Source organism: Xiphophorus maculatus, chromosome 13 (genome assembly GCF_002775205.1).
Source record: "Xiphophorus maculatus strain JP 163 A chromosome 13, X_maculatus-5.0-male, whole genome shotgun sequence".
Taxonomy (NCBI): domain Eukaryota; kingdom Metazoa; phylum Chordata; class Actinopteri; order Cyprinodontiformes; family Poeciliidae; genus Xiphophorus; species Xiphophorus maculatus.
In genome coordinates this window covers 81,301-98,880 of record NC_036455.1, presented here as the reverse complement: position 1 = coordinate 98,880, position 17,580 = coordinate 81,301, and the positions used below count along the sequence as shown (strand labels likewise).

The 17,580-nt window shown below is 39.2% G+C and overlaps 2 protein-coding genes across 2 annotated transcripts; both read right to left on the bottom strand.

The window, feature by feature from the left end:
* Positions 1-10,205: 10,205 nt before the first annotated feature.
* On the bottom strand, positions 10,206-12,094 carry LOC111610596 (zinc finger BED domain-containing protein 1-like). The gene is made up of 2 exons (XM_023345289.1): positions 11,142-12,094; positions 10,206-10,839 (listed from the first exon to the last, which is right to left on the bottom strand). The coding sequence occupies exons 1-2, from the start codon at positions 12,092-12,094 to the stop codon at positions 10,206-10,208; spliced, it is 1,587 nt and encodes a 528-aa protein (XP_023201057.1).
* A 2,035-nt stretch (positions 12,095-14,129) lies between these two features.
* Positions 14,130-16,559, bottom strand: LOC111610515 (gastrula zinc finger protein XlCGF57.1-like; the record flags this gene model as incomplete). The annotated part of the gene is made up of 2 exons (XM_023344902.1): positions 14,130-14,473; positions 15,062-16,559. Coding segments are annotated over 2 exons (1,842 nt in total), but the record flags the coding sequence as incomplete, so codon positions are not given.
* Between the last annotated feature and the right edge of the window lie 1,021 nt (positions 16,560-17,580).

Below are 17,580 nucleotides of genomic sequence, written 5' to 3'. Positions count from 1 at the left end.
CGTCCATGAATTGGATGCTTCCTGGAAGTCACCTTTTTTGTGCAAGAGAAAACCTGAAGAGAAAAGGCATCAGGTTATGAAGTGAGGTGGAGACAGGGCCGGCCCAAGGCAAAAGCAAACTAAGCAGCCACTTACGGCCCCAGGGCCACTAATGGTCCCCCTCAGTGGAGCAAATTTTTAATTTTTTTTTATTAATACTTTCTATGTCATTATAATATCAAAAACACTCAATTTCACTATGAAGTTGATGTGGAAAAATTACAATAAGGTCACACCTGCTAGTTGTATTGCTATATGTTTATTCTGAGTTCCTGAATATTCCCACCAAGTTAAAGCTATTTGGGTTACATGTTCAAGGTCGGACGTTGTTTTCCCCAGCTGCATGGGAACCATTCTGTTTCCCATGCTTTGGATCTCTTATCCCATTTGTATAAAACTCATGTGTTGTCTCTGCCTGGCAGAGCTTTTCATCCAGACTTGTTTCATTTATGATTGTCCTACAAGCTCTCTGTATTGTGCACAATATATGAATAAACATCATTGAGTGATTTCACCTGAACAGTGCTTGGAAATAGTTTTTTTCCACGACAGAAGTGATTTGTTTTTACAATAATATGTATTTGATAATGTACTTAGAAATGATTGTTTATTGGATAAGAAGAAAAAATTGCTCTTGGCGACCCCTGGTGGCCGCGGTAGGTACCGCACGCTTTGCTGGTAGTATGAGTTTCATCCAAACGTCAAAAGCTCCAGTCAGAAGATAAATAAGCAAAACAATGTCTCCAAAAAGGACTTATCCTTCAGGGAGGGAGAAAAGAGGAAGAATAGAAAAAAGCCAAGATAAAGGTTTGTTTTAATGTGTCTTGGTAATGTCATGTAAAAGATTTGTAAAGCTGCTAACAGAAAATTAGCTTGAATGGTCCAGTTCAACAGCCCAACATTTATAGGGTCTTTGTGTTTGTGTGAAACTGAGTTTAAACTTTAAACGAGTTGATTCTCATGGTTGGCTCTGTATATTTCTGAGGTACTTTTGACTTCAAAACTCTGTATTTGATAAGGTTTGAAAACAATAACTTAAACTTCTCAATGTTTGACATTGTCTAGCAAAATGTTTTTACGTCAGGCTACATAGCTGCTACATGGATGAGCTGCTCTATGCTGTAGTTGGTGATTTGTTGTTTGCTGCTGAGCATAATCATTTTGTGGCCAAAACAAACATTATTTTTACATCAACTTCTAAGTTATGTTAAAATCATTTGAAGGCTCAGAATCAGTCCAGTACCGATACCGATCCACATTGTAGAGGAGAAAGACTCACCTGGTATAAATTACAATTTTTAGCTATTGGAGTATCGCTTAAGAGAAATTTATTTAATCAAAAAATGTCATCAATTTGTGTGTAGGGCTGCACCGATTGCAGTTTTTTGGCCGATCCCTGGTTACCGATCTTTAAAACGCCTGACCTGCCGATTTTAATTTTGGCCGATATGATGGTTTTTTTGTCTGAAATGTTGCTAAATATAGTAAGAAAGTCACTGCACTGTAGAGCAGAAGAGGACGGAGGCTGATTTTTAAACCTTTGCTGATGAAGATAAGATTAGCGGATAAGATCAGCTTCACATGTATTAGCCAATCACGATTCCCCAAAATTAAGGAAATTGGTGCCCAGAAATCAACTGGTCGATAAATCAGTTGGCCAATAAATGCATCCTACATTATATATGTATATAATATAAACAGTACTGCCAGAAATACTAATGGGTGATGTTTATAGCAGGTGTGTGAATGACCTAATGATCGGACTTCTGATTACAGCCAGTCCACATTGTTAGCAGAACTAGTGGGCCCCAAAACCAAGTTTTGCTTAGGGCCCCCTGGAGGTTTGGGCTGGCCTTGTGTGGAGAAGCTAGTCCGCTAACATCTGACTCAACTGCTTGAAGCTCCAAAACATTGATGGGAATCCCACCACGAGAACCTGCTCCATACATCACCCCAAGAAGCAATTGGTAAATCGTGAGAGTTGTACACCGTTTCTTCTTTTTTTTTTGTTTCATTCATGTAAATTAAATCAAATAGAGAACTTTGATCTCTTTTATCTGAAATGGTGTCCTGGTGCCAATAGCACATATGGACACCCGTATGCCTGAACATGGTGTTCGTTATGGAGAATCCGTGACGAGCACAGAAGTTCAACAACAGAACACCACTCGAGTTCAGATCGGGGGGCCGTTCCTCCGAACCAATCCCCTCCAGGTCTCACTGTCATTGTCCATGTGAGCGTTGAAGTCCCCCAGCAGAACAAGGGAGTCCCCAAGAGGGGCACTCTCCATTACCCCCTCTAAGTACTCCAAGAAGGCTGGGTAATCTGAGCTGTTGTTTGGCCCCTAAGCACAAACAACAACATGAAAACAGTCAGGACCCGTCCCCCAACCCGTAGGCAGAGGGAGGCTACCCTCTCATTCACCGGGGTAAACCCCAACGTACAGGTGCTGAGATGGGGAGCAACAAGTATGCCCACTCCTGCCCGATGCCTCTCACCGTGGGCAACTCCAGAGAGGAAGAATATCCAGCCCATCTCAAGGAGACTGATTCCAGAACCAGAGCCATGTGAGACCGAGGTGAGACCTACTATTTCTAGCTGGAACCTCTCAACCTCACACACTAGCTCCGGCTCCTTCCCCACTAGAAAGGTGACATTCCACATCCCAAGAACCAGTTTCTGCAACCGAGGATCGGACTGCCAGGGCCCCCTCCCTCGGCAGGTCTCCTCTTTGGGCTGAGCCCGGCCGGGCTCCATGGATAAAAGCCCAGTCACCAGGCACTCGCCATTGTACCCCCCCTCCAGGCCTGGCTCCAGAGTGGGGCACCGGTGACCCACATCCGGGCGAGGGAACACCAAGTTCAAAGTTTTCTTCCATCATAGAGTTCTTCAGGTTGTTACTGTTGTAACTTGCAACAGGGAAAAGGTAACAGGGATGAAAGACTGTGTCCTGTATGGCTAGGGTCTGGCTGTAAGTACATTCTTGAATGTAAACTAAACATGTTCTTATTTCACCAATGCAAAAACCGCGTGAGCTCCATCAGCGCCACTCGCTCGCCACCGTCAACGCTCTCACAGTTCCCACACCTGTCTGTTATACACCGATGTGTTCAGCAGTGCTTCCTGATGATGCACAAAAAATCTGGTGCAAATCGGTTCATGTAAAAAGGAGATACAGCTGTTGAAATAACCTAGGGGGCGCAGTGGAGTGAAATGACAATTTAATGCCATTGGGTTCTTAAGAGGTTAACCAAGGTCAATCATAACAAGTTTAGTGCAAATACAATGATGCATGATTTTGAGATAAAGGTGCAAACAGCGATGGATTAGTATTCACCATTCAGCCACATCCACATGCTGCTGCCAGCCAGTGTTGAGAGAAGGATTTACCATCATGTTGTTCTACTTCATTAAACACAGGTTGAAATCTGCATGAACCGCCGAGTAAAGGGAAGAAAAAGAGTGGGAAAACACTGACTTCCTGTTGAAAGGGGTTGTGGTGATGTCACTAATTGGCCATGTGAATGTGATGAGCTCTGGTCTGTGATGATACAAATTAAGTTTGATGCACCTGGGAGCTTATGTGGGGATGTTATTCCACCTTGATATTAGATGACGTCAGATTATGAAGACATAGGATTGTCAGGGATCCAACCAGGATCATTCATGCCAAGTTTGGTGCCAATTGATCTTTTTAAGTGAAAGTCATAACGTTTTGTTTGTGTTGGCGAGTACGCCAAATTCGCCAATCTACCACGCCACCTGAACATATACAAAAAGTCAATTGTTTTGGTAACTTTTAAAGCCCCACTCATTACCTGCATCCTGGCCAAGAATGAAGCCAATAGGTTGAAATCCATAGGAGGAGTTTGTTAAAGTTTGACTTGAATAAAAGTGAAAAATGGCCAAAATTTGCCCCTTGACCCAAAATGGCTGCCTCCCCGTGTAATTTAGGAGGTACCTCTAAGAGACGTTTTCTGCTATTGCCTCTGCGTGGTTCTCCAGCTGCATAGCAGCACAGAGGAAGCCTCTCCAGAGAATCATAAAATCTGCCCAGAGGACTATCGACTACTCTCTGCCTTCTCTCGAGGAACTCCACAGGTCCGTTGCCTCAGGAAAGCCAAGAACATTTTAAGACTCCTCACACCCAGGTTACAATTTGTTCCAAATGGCTGCAGATAGAGGAGCATTAAAACAAAGACAAACAGACTGAAGATCAGTTTATACTCAGTAGCCATAAGGGCATTAAATGCCACCTAGTACAATTTATCACCCAATTTTGTTATAATCCATGTCATTTTATTGAACGGTTTATATAACATTTTTATAGACATGAAATCTCTCCAGTCTTTAATTCTAGTTTTTAACCAAATCAATTTAATAGTGAACCTCAACATAGGACACACATGTAAAACACTGCTACGGCTTGTTGCCTCTGTGAGTCATCATGTGACAAGTTAAATTGTGTTTTAGACAAAAACTTTTTCCACAGGTCACACATGACAACGGCTTTTCACCAGTGTGAGTCATCATGTGCTGAGTTAAATCGTGTTTTTGACTAAAACGTTTTCCACAATTCAGACATGAAAATGGCTTTTCACCAGTGTGAACCCTCATGTGCTGAGATAAATTCCGTTTTCCACTAAAACTTTTTCCACAAGTCACACATGAAAATGGCTTTTCACCAGCATGAATCATCATGTGTTGAGTTAAAATCTGTTTTCGAATAAAACTTTTCCCACAGGTCACACATGAAAATGGCTTTTCACCAGTGTGAATCATCATGTGCTGAGATAAATTCTGTTTTCCACTAAAACTTTTTCCACAAGTGACACATGAAAACGGCTTTTCACCAGTGTGAATCATCATGTGCCGAGTTAAATTCTGTTTTTGAATAAAACTTTTCCCACAGGTCACACATGAAAATGGCTTTTCACCAGTGTGAATCATCATGTGCCGAGCTAAATTAGATTTTTGACAAAAACTTATCCCACAGTTCACACATGTAAAGTGCTTTTCACCCGTATGAGTTCTCATATCAGCATCAAAAACAGATTTGAAAGTCAAACGCTTTTCACAGATGACACTTGAGAAAGGTTTTCTTCTTTCCTGATTTTGGTTCTCAGCTTCAGCAGCTTCCTGGAAGATGTCTTGGTTCCTGTTTGGTTCTGATTCAGTGTGGTCTGTTTGCTCATCAATAGGAACCATCATGCAGGTATCAGTCTCCTGTTTTAATTCAATCTGTTCTTCACCCTGACTGCAGTAAACTTCTTTCTCTTCCACTTTTATCTGCTGGTGTTTTAGATCCTCCTGCTCTTCTTTTATCTGATGATCTTCTGGCTCTTCCTGTTCTTGTTTCACCTGCACAGGTTCTAACTCCTCCTGGTCCAGAGTGGATCTCCTCTCCTGGTTATAAACGTTACACTGCAGGTAATCTGGACAAGAAAACAGAGGAAACAAGCAATTGTTATTTTATTGAAGTAAATGGGAGAAATCGTTCATCGTTTACGACAGAAATGAAAAAAATGAAAAAACCCACACCGAAAAATTTAAGAGCGTAGACAGAGAGACAGATCAGGCGACAAATCCAGCTGACAATTGGAGAATTCTCAAATGAACAGATATTAAATATTTTTTATTCATTATAAAATTAATAATAGTTGCCAATGTTGTTAATATTTATGAGTAAATTTTATTATTTCAAGATATTACTTAATTTGGAACTATCATTACTTTTATTTGTATTAAAATTTGATTTTAGTTCACTTTATATTTTTGGGGTTTATTTACAGAGTTTATTTGTAGGTTAATAATTGTTTAGTTTTTGTTGCTTTGTGTTTATTATTTACTTTTGTAAGTTAGACATTAAGAACTGTGGGTCCATTTTCTGTAAGTATAGGGACTGGTATAGGACCAGCATGTACTGGGTTGGGCCTGTGGGTTTTGACCAGACCAGGAGAGGAAACAATGAAAAGTAGTGATGGTGAGATGCAGCTTCATGAAGCCCTGAGGAACTCCATCCATCTAAAAATTAGTATCAATGCTAAAGAAAGCTGCAATCATATGAGGAGAATGACCAGAATGTTTACCAACATGTACTTGCACCATTCAGTATAATAAAGTAAGTGTATCAGCTGAAATTAGCCAAAATGCTAATGTTAGCATGAATGCTGTCAGTAGCATGTGGGGCATCACTAGCATGTTGTCTGTACTTTACTTACTCCATTCGGTATACTAAACATGGCTAATAAGTAAGAAAATTAGCTAATAGCTTATTTAAGCTAAAAGACTAATGCAGCAAAGATATTAGCAAAGATAATGCAGGCTAACATTATTTCACTGCCGATGGTAGTGCACTAACCTTAGAAGAATATTAAGGCTTTTATTTTGAAATCTTCAGTAAGCTTCATATTAAATGGCCGTACTAATTCAATGTGTATTCAATGTGAATGCTGTCAGTAGCATGTGGGGCATCACTATTCAGAGATGCAATGAGTTTATAGCAGTTGTTTCACCATGTCTGTAGTTCTGACATTCTGCCATCACTGTGGTTCTAAAGAGCAGCTCAGAGAGGCAGACAAAATTCTGTCTATTTTGAGTCTAAGCAGCAGTTATTTTGAGGTGTAGAACAATAGGTGCCTGCCATGCAATGCATAGAGATTGCATCCCTATGCATTGCTATGGGCAGGCCCCAAATAGACAACGTGAAAACAACATGAAGCTTTACAATGAATAAACAAGTAAAAGATGTTTGTGATTCTGATACATAAATTCTGATTAATCTGGTTGTATGAAACAATGGCTGGATCCAAAAGAAAACTAGAAACAAATAGAAAAGAGGGTTGTGATTGGCTTGTTACTCGCTATGTCACCAGGGACAACGATTTATTACTAAAAAATAAAAACTTTAACTGCTCAGGTTTAGGTGAGTTCTCTGTCTTACCCGCTTCATTACTCAACACATCACTAATGTAAAGTTTGATCTTTGTTATTTGCTTGTCAAAATGGAAAAAATAAACTATAAAAGCAATTTTCAAGTTGTTTGGACATTGAACTTCTTTTACCTTCGTACGAAGCATCACCTCAGTGCAGCAGTGGCTTGTTGACTGAACTTTTATAGGATGTTTGGTTTGACAAACAATCGCCACTACAATTTATTTATTACAAATTATTACATTTTACAGCTACTAACACACTATTATTGTTTCATGCTGTTTGCTTTACTAACCTTGCGCTGCATTGTTCACATTTCTCCTGTTTTCAAAAGTAAGTTTGATTAGTTAAAGGAGGAAAAGCCATAAAAGGTCATTTTATTTCTACATCAATAAGCCATTTTCACAGCGTAATTGTGATTCCTGCGTTCATTTACCGGTTAACAAAACATTTATACGGGAAAAGAACATTTACTAAAATGATCCTCATACAGAAAGGTGCAGACATTTAGACCTTAACCTGCATCCAAACGCTGGTGGTTCCTACCTATTCGGTGTAAGATTATCTGGGGCCTCCGGGAGAAATCCAGCAGTCTGCGATGATCATCCATCTCTTCCTCCGACTTGACGATGATTTCTTTAAACTCTGTGAATGTTTCTTCAGCAGCAGTTAACGGCTCGTTGATAAACTCGTTTAGAGAAACAGTCGAACATTCAACCAAACAGACCATGCGCCATTTTCTTTGTCTTCTTCTTCTTTGGGATTTTATGACTGTCGTTCATTCATGTCTTTGCATTACCGCCACCTTGTGGATCTTACGATCATCACATCTAAAGATTTCTCATACAGTGCCAGTTCTCTTTGAAAGACGTAAAATCTTTTCTTCCACTTTATCTAAATAAAACAAATACAATATTAGTATTCCAGTTTTCCACAAATCCAAAGTTAATATTGTCTTCTGATTCGTATCTCCTACATCCCGCAACATGTTTCACAGTTTCTTCACTCCACCAGATCAGAACCTTTCCTATAGTTTCCGTATATCCACAATGATCGCTGCTGCCTTGTTCGGAGTTACCGCTGGTTCCGCCCATCCTGTGGCTTATTGAGAGCCGATCAGCACCGGCTTGTTCACTGAATTGTGCGGTGCTGGTGGTCGAGTGTAAATGACTTTTAACGGTTTTATCTATTTGAATTTTCTACCGGTATTTTATAATACTGTAGTTTCTTTCTACTGCACTAGATGGGTTAAATGCTATTACTCTCTTTAATACTGAAATTATTCAATATATGACCTTAAATTTTACCTTTGCAAGCATTACTATGTCATATTTAAAGTTTTAAGCAGGGTTGTTGGTACTGATTTTAAGTTATTCAGTTTAGCTGACAGGTTTGCACTGTTTAACTTTTTCCTGCTGCTTCTACTCATTTCATTTCAGCAAGTGTTCTGCAGTTGAACTCAAATGTTTCTACAATTTTCAGCAGTAACATTCAGCACTAACAGGACATTTTCACAGGAAAGGCAAATATTCTACTTACTTTCTAAGACACTAATAATATAACTATGTGTAGACAGTAATAATAGAAGACAGCTGTTAGAAAAATTATCTAAGTTCATTTACTTGTGAGTTTATTTGAAAGGTTATGTTTTCATATTATTATTTTGTGTGTTGTTGACTTGACACTTTTAAAGCTTGTCTTAAAACCCATCTATTTTATTTGGCTTTCAACTCTAGCGGGATCTAGTTTTAAATTGTATGTTTTTTGTTTTTAAACTGTAAGTTTTTATTTTATGTTTTTTATTGTTATGTTGTGTTTTGATGTACAGCACTTTGTATCAGCTGTGGTTGTTTTAAAGTGCTTTATAAATAAAGTTGGTATGGTATGGTATGATTCCTTTTATTCTGTGATACACTATTAACAATTTTTGGGATGTTTGCCTGGAGGCAAGAGACGTTTGCACATTCCTGTGTTATCAGCTCCATGTGTAACTGATTAGTTGTGGTCAGCCTCATGCCCTTTTAAGGGCATGTCCACAGAAGGTTCCAGAACACCCTGTAGAAAAAGGTCATTGGTCAAATTCTTTGTGTGACTATGTGAAAAAGCCCAACCTCCTTCCTTGTTTTTTCTAATAAAAGAGAAGTGCAGACAAAGAGCTGGGAGAGTTGATCCCAGACAGTGTTTGACAGCGGTTTTCAGTTTTCCTATTCTGTAGAAAATTTGTGTCTCTGGTTGATTCTTTGCATGTTAGGAACTAAAATAAACCTATCAACAGCTGCAGCAGAAAAGAGAAAAATACAACTAAGACAAAAGAAACACTAAATTACTGAAGACAATAATAATCAACCATACTTTCTAAAATCAAGATCAATCAATGTATGAATATTAGTTTATAATGAATATTAAAAGTATTTTTTTCATGTTTTCATTAAGCTTTTACATAGGTAGAGTTAAACCGGTTAATATAATTTGAAACAAATAACAGAATCAGTTACAATGTCATTTTGTTTGAAAGAGAAACTTGGAGATTTTTTTGTATCTAGAAAAAATAAGGATGTAAGTTTATGTCAAATTTTTATCGCGTTTGATGGATTAAAAAGCCCCACCCAAATAAATAATGGAGCATTATGGCATCGGCTATATGTTTTAATGACGTCATATTAAACCTTATCGTATCGAACATCAGTTTTAAATTTATAATTTGACCCTGGTCACGCATTGCATATGGAAATATGACGTCAATACCAGTGATGGGATTTTCGTCTCCTTTTCGAGATGCGGCTCTAATGGCTCTTCTTACTGTGGCGAGTCGGTTCTTTCGGCTCTCCATATATATTTTTGACATTATTAATTAATTAATAGCTTAAACCAAATTTTATAATATTTTGTTTCATTATTGACATTGTTAAGCTCTTATGATGAGTAAAAATGCTGCATAACAATGCTTTATAAATAACCCTTTTATGATAACCAATTAAATTATCACAAAATAGCACCACTTCCACAAAAATAACTTAAAATAAATTAAACAGTTAAATATAAATACAAACACCCACCACAGTACGAAAAAGTATCAAAGCAGCTTCATAACAGAAAAGGTGCCACAATACAAATATCAAATACATTGCTATTAAATTAAAGTATAAATCTATGAAGGATAAAAAACATGTGAACAACACAAGTTTTGAACCACTAGAGATGAAGAACTCACTGTGTTAAATCATTCAAAGACTTACAGATTGGCGTTGAGAAACACCAGGTGTCTAAGCTTGGCAGGGCTGATCCTGTTCCTTCTCTCAGTTATGATCTGTCCAGTTTTAGAGAAGATCCTCTCTGAGGGGACGGATGTTGCCACTATGCACAGTCTACCTGCCATCACGTGAGAGAGAAGTGGATAGATCAGTGCCTTTGTCTCCCACCAGCTCAGTGGGTCGGCACCGCGCTGGAAAAGAGGCTCCTCAAGGTAGGACCTCACTTCCAGAATAGCATCAGCTGTAGGATTCCTGGTTGCAGTGTCTCCGCTTGCCCGCTCCTCAAAAAACCTCCAAACAGCCGATGCTTGGGGCTCCTCCAGCTCACGTGCTGCTGCTCCCTCCTCTCCTCCATGACCCCCTTGCAGGTGAGATGACTGCCGATACCTTGATGCTGCTGTAGTTATTCTTTGGAGGGCTCCGTCGACTGCTCGGTTGTCATTAAAGGCCACCTTTTTGAAACGGGGGTCGAGGATGGTGGTTTCGGACAGAACTGTGTTGTGCTCCATCCGGTGGAATTTTGTGTCCATGCTTGAACAGAGAGAATTCACCAACTCCTTCACGCTCTCTGTGGTTACTCTGCTCTGGTGCTCTGCTGTCACTCTCTGAAGACCCCTGCACAGTATCAGAATTTTGGAGGCGGTAACATACCTGAAAAAAGAAGCATCAACATATTATATTTTATATAATATTTATTTATATAGCCTATTTAGCTATATTATTTTAAGTTTCATTTCTAAATTGCTTTACATACTAATAATTTTATTTATTTAGTAGTATTATTTTCAGCCACTTCTAAACCTGTTTGTCAAATAAATAATTTAACAAATAAAAAAATTATAATGATAATGACATCATAATAAATTTTAATAGGTATCATAGTAATATTATAGTAAAGTTCAATGAGATGACACTACCTCTCTGCGCTGACCTCCACTGTGACTCGGTCCAAGGGCTCCAGGACACTGCAGGCCTCTTGCAGAGCCTCCCACTCCTCTTGGCTGAGAGGAGCCACAGGTGCATTGATCACTGCCAATGTTGCGATAACCGCATCCTTTGATTCAAGCATTCGCTGGATCATATGGAACGTACAATTCCAGCGGGTGACACACTCCTGTTTGAGCTTAAGCTCTGCCATAGACATCTGCCGCTGGGTGGATTTAAGTTTTTGGGTGGCTGCTGTGCTTCGGTGGAAAAATTCCACTATTGCCTTCACTTTGTCCACAGTGGGCTTCATAGCCCTCAGAGCATTTCTCACAAATAGATTAATGGTGTGTGCCAGGCATGGATGGTGTGTCCATTTTAACAGCTGGATGGCTCTTGTAATGTTGGCTGCATTGTCTGTGACACAACACACAACTTTGTTTTCCACCCCCCACTCTCTTGCCGCTCGGAGGAGCTCTTCTGCCAGGTTTCCGGATGTGTGCCTGTCACTAAACTCCAAACAGTCCAGCAGAGATGACACCATACTGTAGTTTTCAATGAAATGGCAGGTGACAGACATAAATGATGTGGTGGCGCGGGATGTCCAGCAGTCAGTGGTCAAGCATACAGCTGAGGCTCTCTTCGCCCTTTCTTGCAGGGAGGCCCGTGCTGCATCATACAGGCCTGGGATTATTTTCTGTGACAGGGTTTTTCGGCTGGGGAGGGCATACATGGGATTGAGGGCATGGCAGTAACTCCTAAATCCGACATCCTCTACAATGGAAAAGGGCTGGAAATCATGTGCCACCATCTTGGCAAGCTCCTCATCGATTGCGCTCTGTCTTGCTGGAGTTAGAGACTTCTGCAGGAACTGCTTCATAGAGCTCTGGGTTGTGGATGCAGGAAGGTGGGATCCAGGCTGGGATGTAGGAATGGGGGCAGACATTGTTGCCGAAGGAGCAGTTGATGTTCTTGCACCTGAAGAAGGAGCTGCAGTGGTTGTTGCACTCGCGCTGTCAGAAGGTTGTGGTTCCCCTTCTGGCCTTATTTTGACATTGTCTACATGGGTTTGAATGTCTGGGTGTACACATGAGAATGGGAACATGTGATCTTGTCTCTGTGTGCCTGGTCTGTCTGTCAGGTTTGGTCTCTGGCTCCCTCCTCTCTGTGATCACCTTCATATCAAGTTGGGTGAGAGGAGGGGGCCCCTATAAAACTTTTTTCTCACCTTTCTTTTCTCTCCCGCTTTCTTCTCCGTCTCATTACAATTTAATAAAATAAACCCAAACCAGTTTCTAATAAAGTTTCATGTAATTATATCAGGGGGAAGCCATAATGGTCCACTTGTGCAAGTCTTTAGGGCTTAACCTTGGTACTCGACAATGCTGAGTGTCACACTGTCAGACAGGACAAGTTTAATACAAAACACAACAAAAAGACAAAATGCAAGTGTATAGTCAATGGTAAATGTATGTATAGCGATTTATCTAGTGCAGAGGATGCCAAAGTGCTTTACATGTTGATGGTGGTAAGCTACATTGTAGCCCAGCTGCCCTAGGGCAGACTGACAGAAGCTGCTACACAATGGGCGCCATCGGACTTCTGACTAACAGCAGGCAAGGCAGGTTTGGTGCCTTGCTCAAGGACTTAACAACTGAGATGGATGTGGGAAGTTTGAACCGGCAACCCATCAGTTACAGGAACCACAGTGGCTACAACCAGTTTAGCTGTAGTACCACCATCTACTGGGTTCAAGGATCAGGCACAACATACACTAAAAGAAAACACAAAACTTTTAATGTTAAATGAAATGTTACACGTTTATTTCTTTCTAAAATACATATAAACATAAAAATAGTTTCAACATTAAAATACAGTAATCTAAATGCTGCAGCAGAACAGATTAAAATATTACAGCTAAAACAAGAGAAAAAAGCAAAATATTAAAAATAATTACATGTACTTTGTGCAATCAATGCATGAAAATTAGTTTGCGGTGAATTTTGCATTTCTTTAAAGTACAAATGATTTTTTTTCATTTGAATAGATTTTAATTAGGTAGAGTAAAACTGGTTAACATAATTTGAAAGAAATGAAATCAGATTCAATCTCATTTTACATTAAACACAAAATTAACACAAATACTGTTTTGTAGATTTTTTTTTTTTAAAACACTCAACCATTATATACATTCTATTGTTGATTTAAAAAACTACAAAAATAAACCCCACTCACTCTCTATGGTACAGAATAATACAAATCAATCCCTCAAGTCCAATCATGTGAGAATGTTCTGGAAGGGAGTCCATGTCCGGTCAAACTCTGTTAATGCATGAAATAGTCAGTGGGCCCCCAAGCCTCTTCATCTATCAGCATCAGTACTGGCACTCCTCAGGGCTGTGTGCTGAGCCCTCTGCTCTTCACGTTGTACACACACAACATACAGTTTGACATAAACAGTATGTTAATACAATAACATGCAGTTTATCATTATTGTTTTTTGATACAGAATATACCAGACAAATAAAATATCAATGAAGGAAAATGTGTCATGGTTGAACATCTCTAAGTATCCAAATGTGAAGATCAAAATGATCACATTTAACAAATACAACATAGGACATTTATGGAACATAATTCTACAGCTTTTCAACTGTGTGACGCGTCATGTGCTGAATTAAATTATGTTTATGACTAAAACTTTTTAAACAGGTCACACATGAAAACGGCTTTTCACCAGTGTGAATCATCATGTGCTGAGTTAAAGTCGGTTTATGCCTAAAACCTTGTCCACAGGTCACACATGAAAACGGCTTTTCACCTGTGTGAATCCTCATGTGCTGAGTTAAACTAAATTTTCGACTAAAGGTTTTCTCACAGGTCACACATGAAAATGGCTTTTCACCGGTGTGAATCATCATGTGCTCTGTTAATAGCTGTTTTTGACAAAAACGTTTTCCACAAGTCACACATGAAAACGGCTTTTCACCTGTGTGAATCATCATGTGCCGAATCAATTCTTCTTTTTGAGAAAAACTCTTTCCACAGGTCACACATGAAAACGGCTTTTCACCCGTGTGAATCATGATGTGCCGAGTTAAATGATGTTTTTGAAGAAAACTCTTTCCACAGGTCACACATGAAAATGGCTTTTCACCAGTGTGAATCATCATGTGCCGAGTTAAATGCAGCTTTTGAATAAAACTTTTCCCACAGGTCACACATAAATATGGCTTTTCACCAGTGTGATTCATCATGTGCTCAGTTAAACTACGTTTTCGATTAAAACTTTTCCCACAAGTCACACATGAAAACGGCTTTTCACCTGTGTGAATCCTCATGTGCTGAATTAAAATTTGTTTTTGAGAAAAACTCTTTCCACAAATTCCACATGAAAACGGCTTTTCACCAGTGTGAATCATCATGTGCTGAGTTAAATCCTGTTTTCGAATAAAACATTTTCCACAGGTCACACATGAAAACGGCTTTTCACCAGTATGAATCATCATGTGCTTACTTAAATTCTGTTTTCGAATAAAACTTTTTCCACAGGTCACACATGAAATCGGCTTTTCACCAGTGTGCATCATCATGTGCTGAGTTATAGCCGATTTATGCCTAAAACTTTTCCCACAGTTCACACATGAAAACGGCTTTTCACCTGTGTGAATCATCATGTGCCGAGTTAAAGTCGGTTTATGACTAAAACTTTTTCCACAGGTCACACATGAAAACGGCTTTTCACCTGTGTGAATCATCATGTGCTGAGTTAAAGCCGATTTATGCCAAAAACTTTTTCCACAGGTCACACATGAAAACGGCTTTTCACCTGTGTGAATCATCATGTGCTGAGTTATAGCCGATTTATGCCTAAAACTTTCTCCACAGGTCACACATGAAAACGGCTTTTCACCTGTGTGAATCATCATATGCTGAGTTAAAGCCGATTTATGCCAAAAACTTTTTCCACAGGTCACACATGAAAACGGCTTTTCACCTGTGTGAATCATCATGTGCTGAGTTAAAGCCGATTTATACCTAAAACTTTTTCCACAGGTCACACATGAAAACGGCTTTTCACCAGTGTGAATCATCATGTGCTTACTTAAATTCTGTTTTCCACTGAAACTTTTTCCACAGGTCACACATGAAAACGGCTTTTCACCAGTGTGAATCATCATGTGGTTACTTAAATTCCGTTTTTCACTGAAACTTTTTCCACAGGTCACACATGAAAACGGCTTTTCACCAGTGTGAATCATCATGTGCTGAGTTAAATGTGTTTTTTGACAAAAGCTTTTTCCACAATTCACACATGTAAACGGCTTTTCACCTGTGTGAATCATCATGTGCCGAGTTAAAGTCGGTTTATGACTAAAACTTTCTCCACAGGTCACACATGAAAACGGCTTTTCACCTGTGTGCAGAATCATGTGACGAGTTAAAGTCGGTTTATGACTAAAACATTCTCCACAGGTCACACATGAAAACGGCTTTTCACCTGTGTGAATCATCATGTGCTGAGTTAAAGCCGATTTAAGCCTAAAACTTTTTCCACAGGTCACACATGAAAACGGCTTTTCACCTGTGTGAATCATCATGTGCTGAGTTAAATGCGTTTTTTGACAAAAGCTTTTTCCACAATTCACACATAAAAACGGCTTTTCACCTGTGTGAATCACCATGTGCCGAGTTAAAGTCGGTTTATGACTAAAACGTTCTCCACAGGTCACACATGAAAACGGCTTTTCACCTGTGTGAATCATCATGTGCTGAGTTATAGCCGATTTATGCCTAAAACGTTTTCCACAGGTCACACATGAAAACGGCTTTTCACCTGTGTGAATCATCATGTGCTCCGTTAATAGCTGTTTTTGACAAAAACCTTTTCCACAGTTCACACATGAAAACGGCTTTTCACCAGTGTGAATCATCATGTGCCGAGTTAAAGTCGGTTTATAACTAAAATTTTCTCCACAGGTCACACATGAAAACGGCTTTTCACCTGTGTGAATCATCATGTGCTGAGTTAAAGCCGATTTATGCCTAAAACTTTTTCCACAGTTCACACATGAAAACGGCTTTTCACCTGTGTGAATCATCATGTGCCGAGTTAAAGTCGGTTTATAACTAAAATTTTCTCCACAGGTCACACATGAAAACGGCTTTTCACCTGTGTGAATCATCATGTGCTGAGTTAAATCCGATTTATGCCTAAAACTTTTTCCACAGGTCACACATGAAAACGGCTTTTCACCTGTGTGAATCATCATGTGCTGAGTTAAAGTCGGTTTATGACTAAAACTTTTTCCACAGGTCACACATGAAAATGGCTTTTCACCAGTATGAATCCTCATGTGCTCAGTTACATCCTGTTTTCGAATAAAACCTTTCCCACAGGTCACACATGAAAATGGTTTTCCACCAGTGTGAATCATCATGTGCCGAGTTAAAGTCGGTTTATGACTAAAACTTTTTCCACAGGTCACACATGAAAATGGCTTTTCACCAGTATGAATCCTCATGTGCTCAGTTACATCCTGTTTTCGAATAAAACCTTTCCCACAGGTCACACATGAAAATGGTTTTCCACCAGTGTGAATCATCATGTGCCGAGTTAAAGTCGATTTATGACTAAAACTTTTTCCACAGTTCACACATGAAAACGGCTTTTCACCCGTATGAGTTCTCATATGAGCATCAAAAACAGATTTGAAAGTCAAACGCTTTTTACAGATGACACATGAGAAAGGTTTTCTTCTTTCCTGATTTTGGTTCTCAGCTTCAGCAGCTTCCTGGAAGAGGTCTTGGTTCCTGTTTGGTGCTGATTCAGTGTGCTCTGTTTGTTCATCAACAGGAACCACCTTGCAGGTATCAGTCTCCTGTTTGAATTCAATCTGTTCTTCACCCTGACTGCAGTAAACTTCTTTCTCTTCCACTTTTATCTGCTGGTGTTTTAGATCCTCCTGCTCTTCTTTTATCTGATGATCTTCAGGCTCTTCCTGTTCTTGTTTCACCTGCAGAGGTTCTAACTCCTCCTGGTCCAGAGTGGATCTCCTCTCCTGGTTATAAACGTTACACTTCAGGGAATCTGCAGAAGAAAACAGAGAAAGAGTAATTGCTACCTTTTCTGAAATAAATATGAGTAATTGTTCATCTTTCAAGACAGAAATGAATAAAAAAAAACAATTGATAATTCAAGAGCATAGACAGAGATACAGATCAGTCGATATATCCAGCTGACATTTGGGGAATTCTCAAATTAACGGATATGAAAAAAAATATTTTATTACAAAATTAATTGTAGTAGGGATTATTGTTAATATTTAACTGCAAATTGTATTATTTTAAGATACTATTTATTTTTATTACTTTGAATTATATTGAAATTTTACTTTAGTTCACTTTATATCTTTATGGTTTATTTATAAA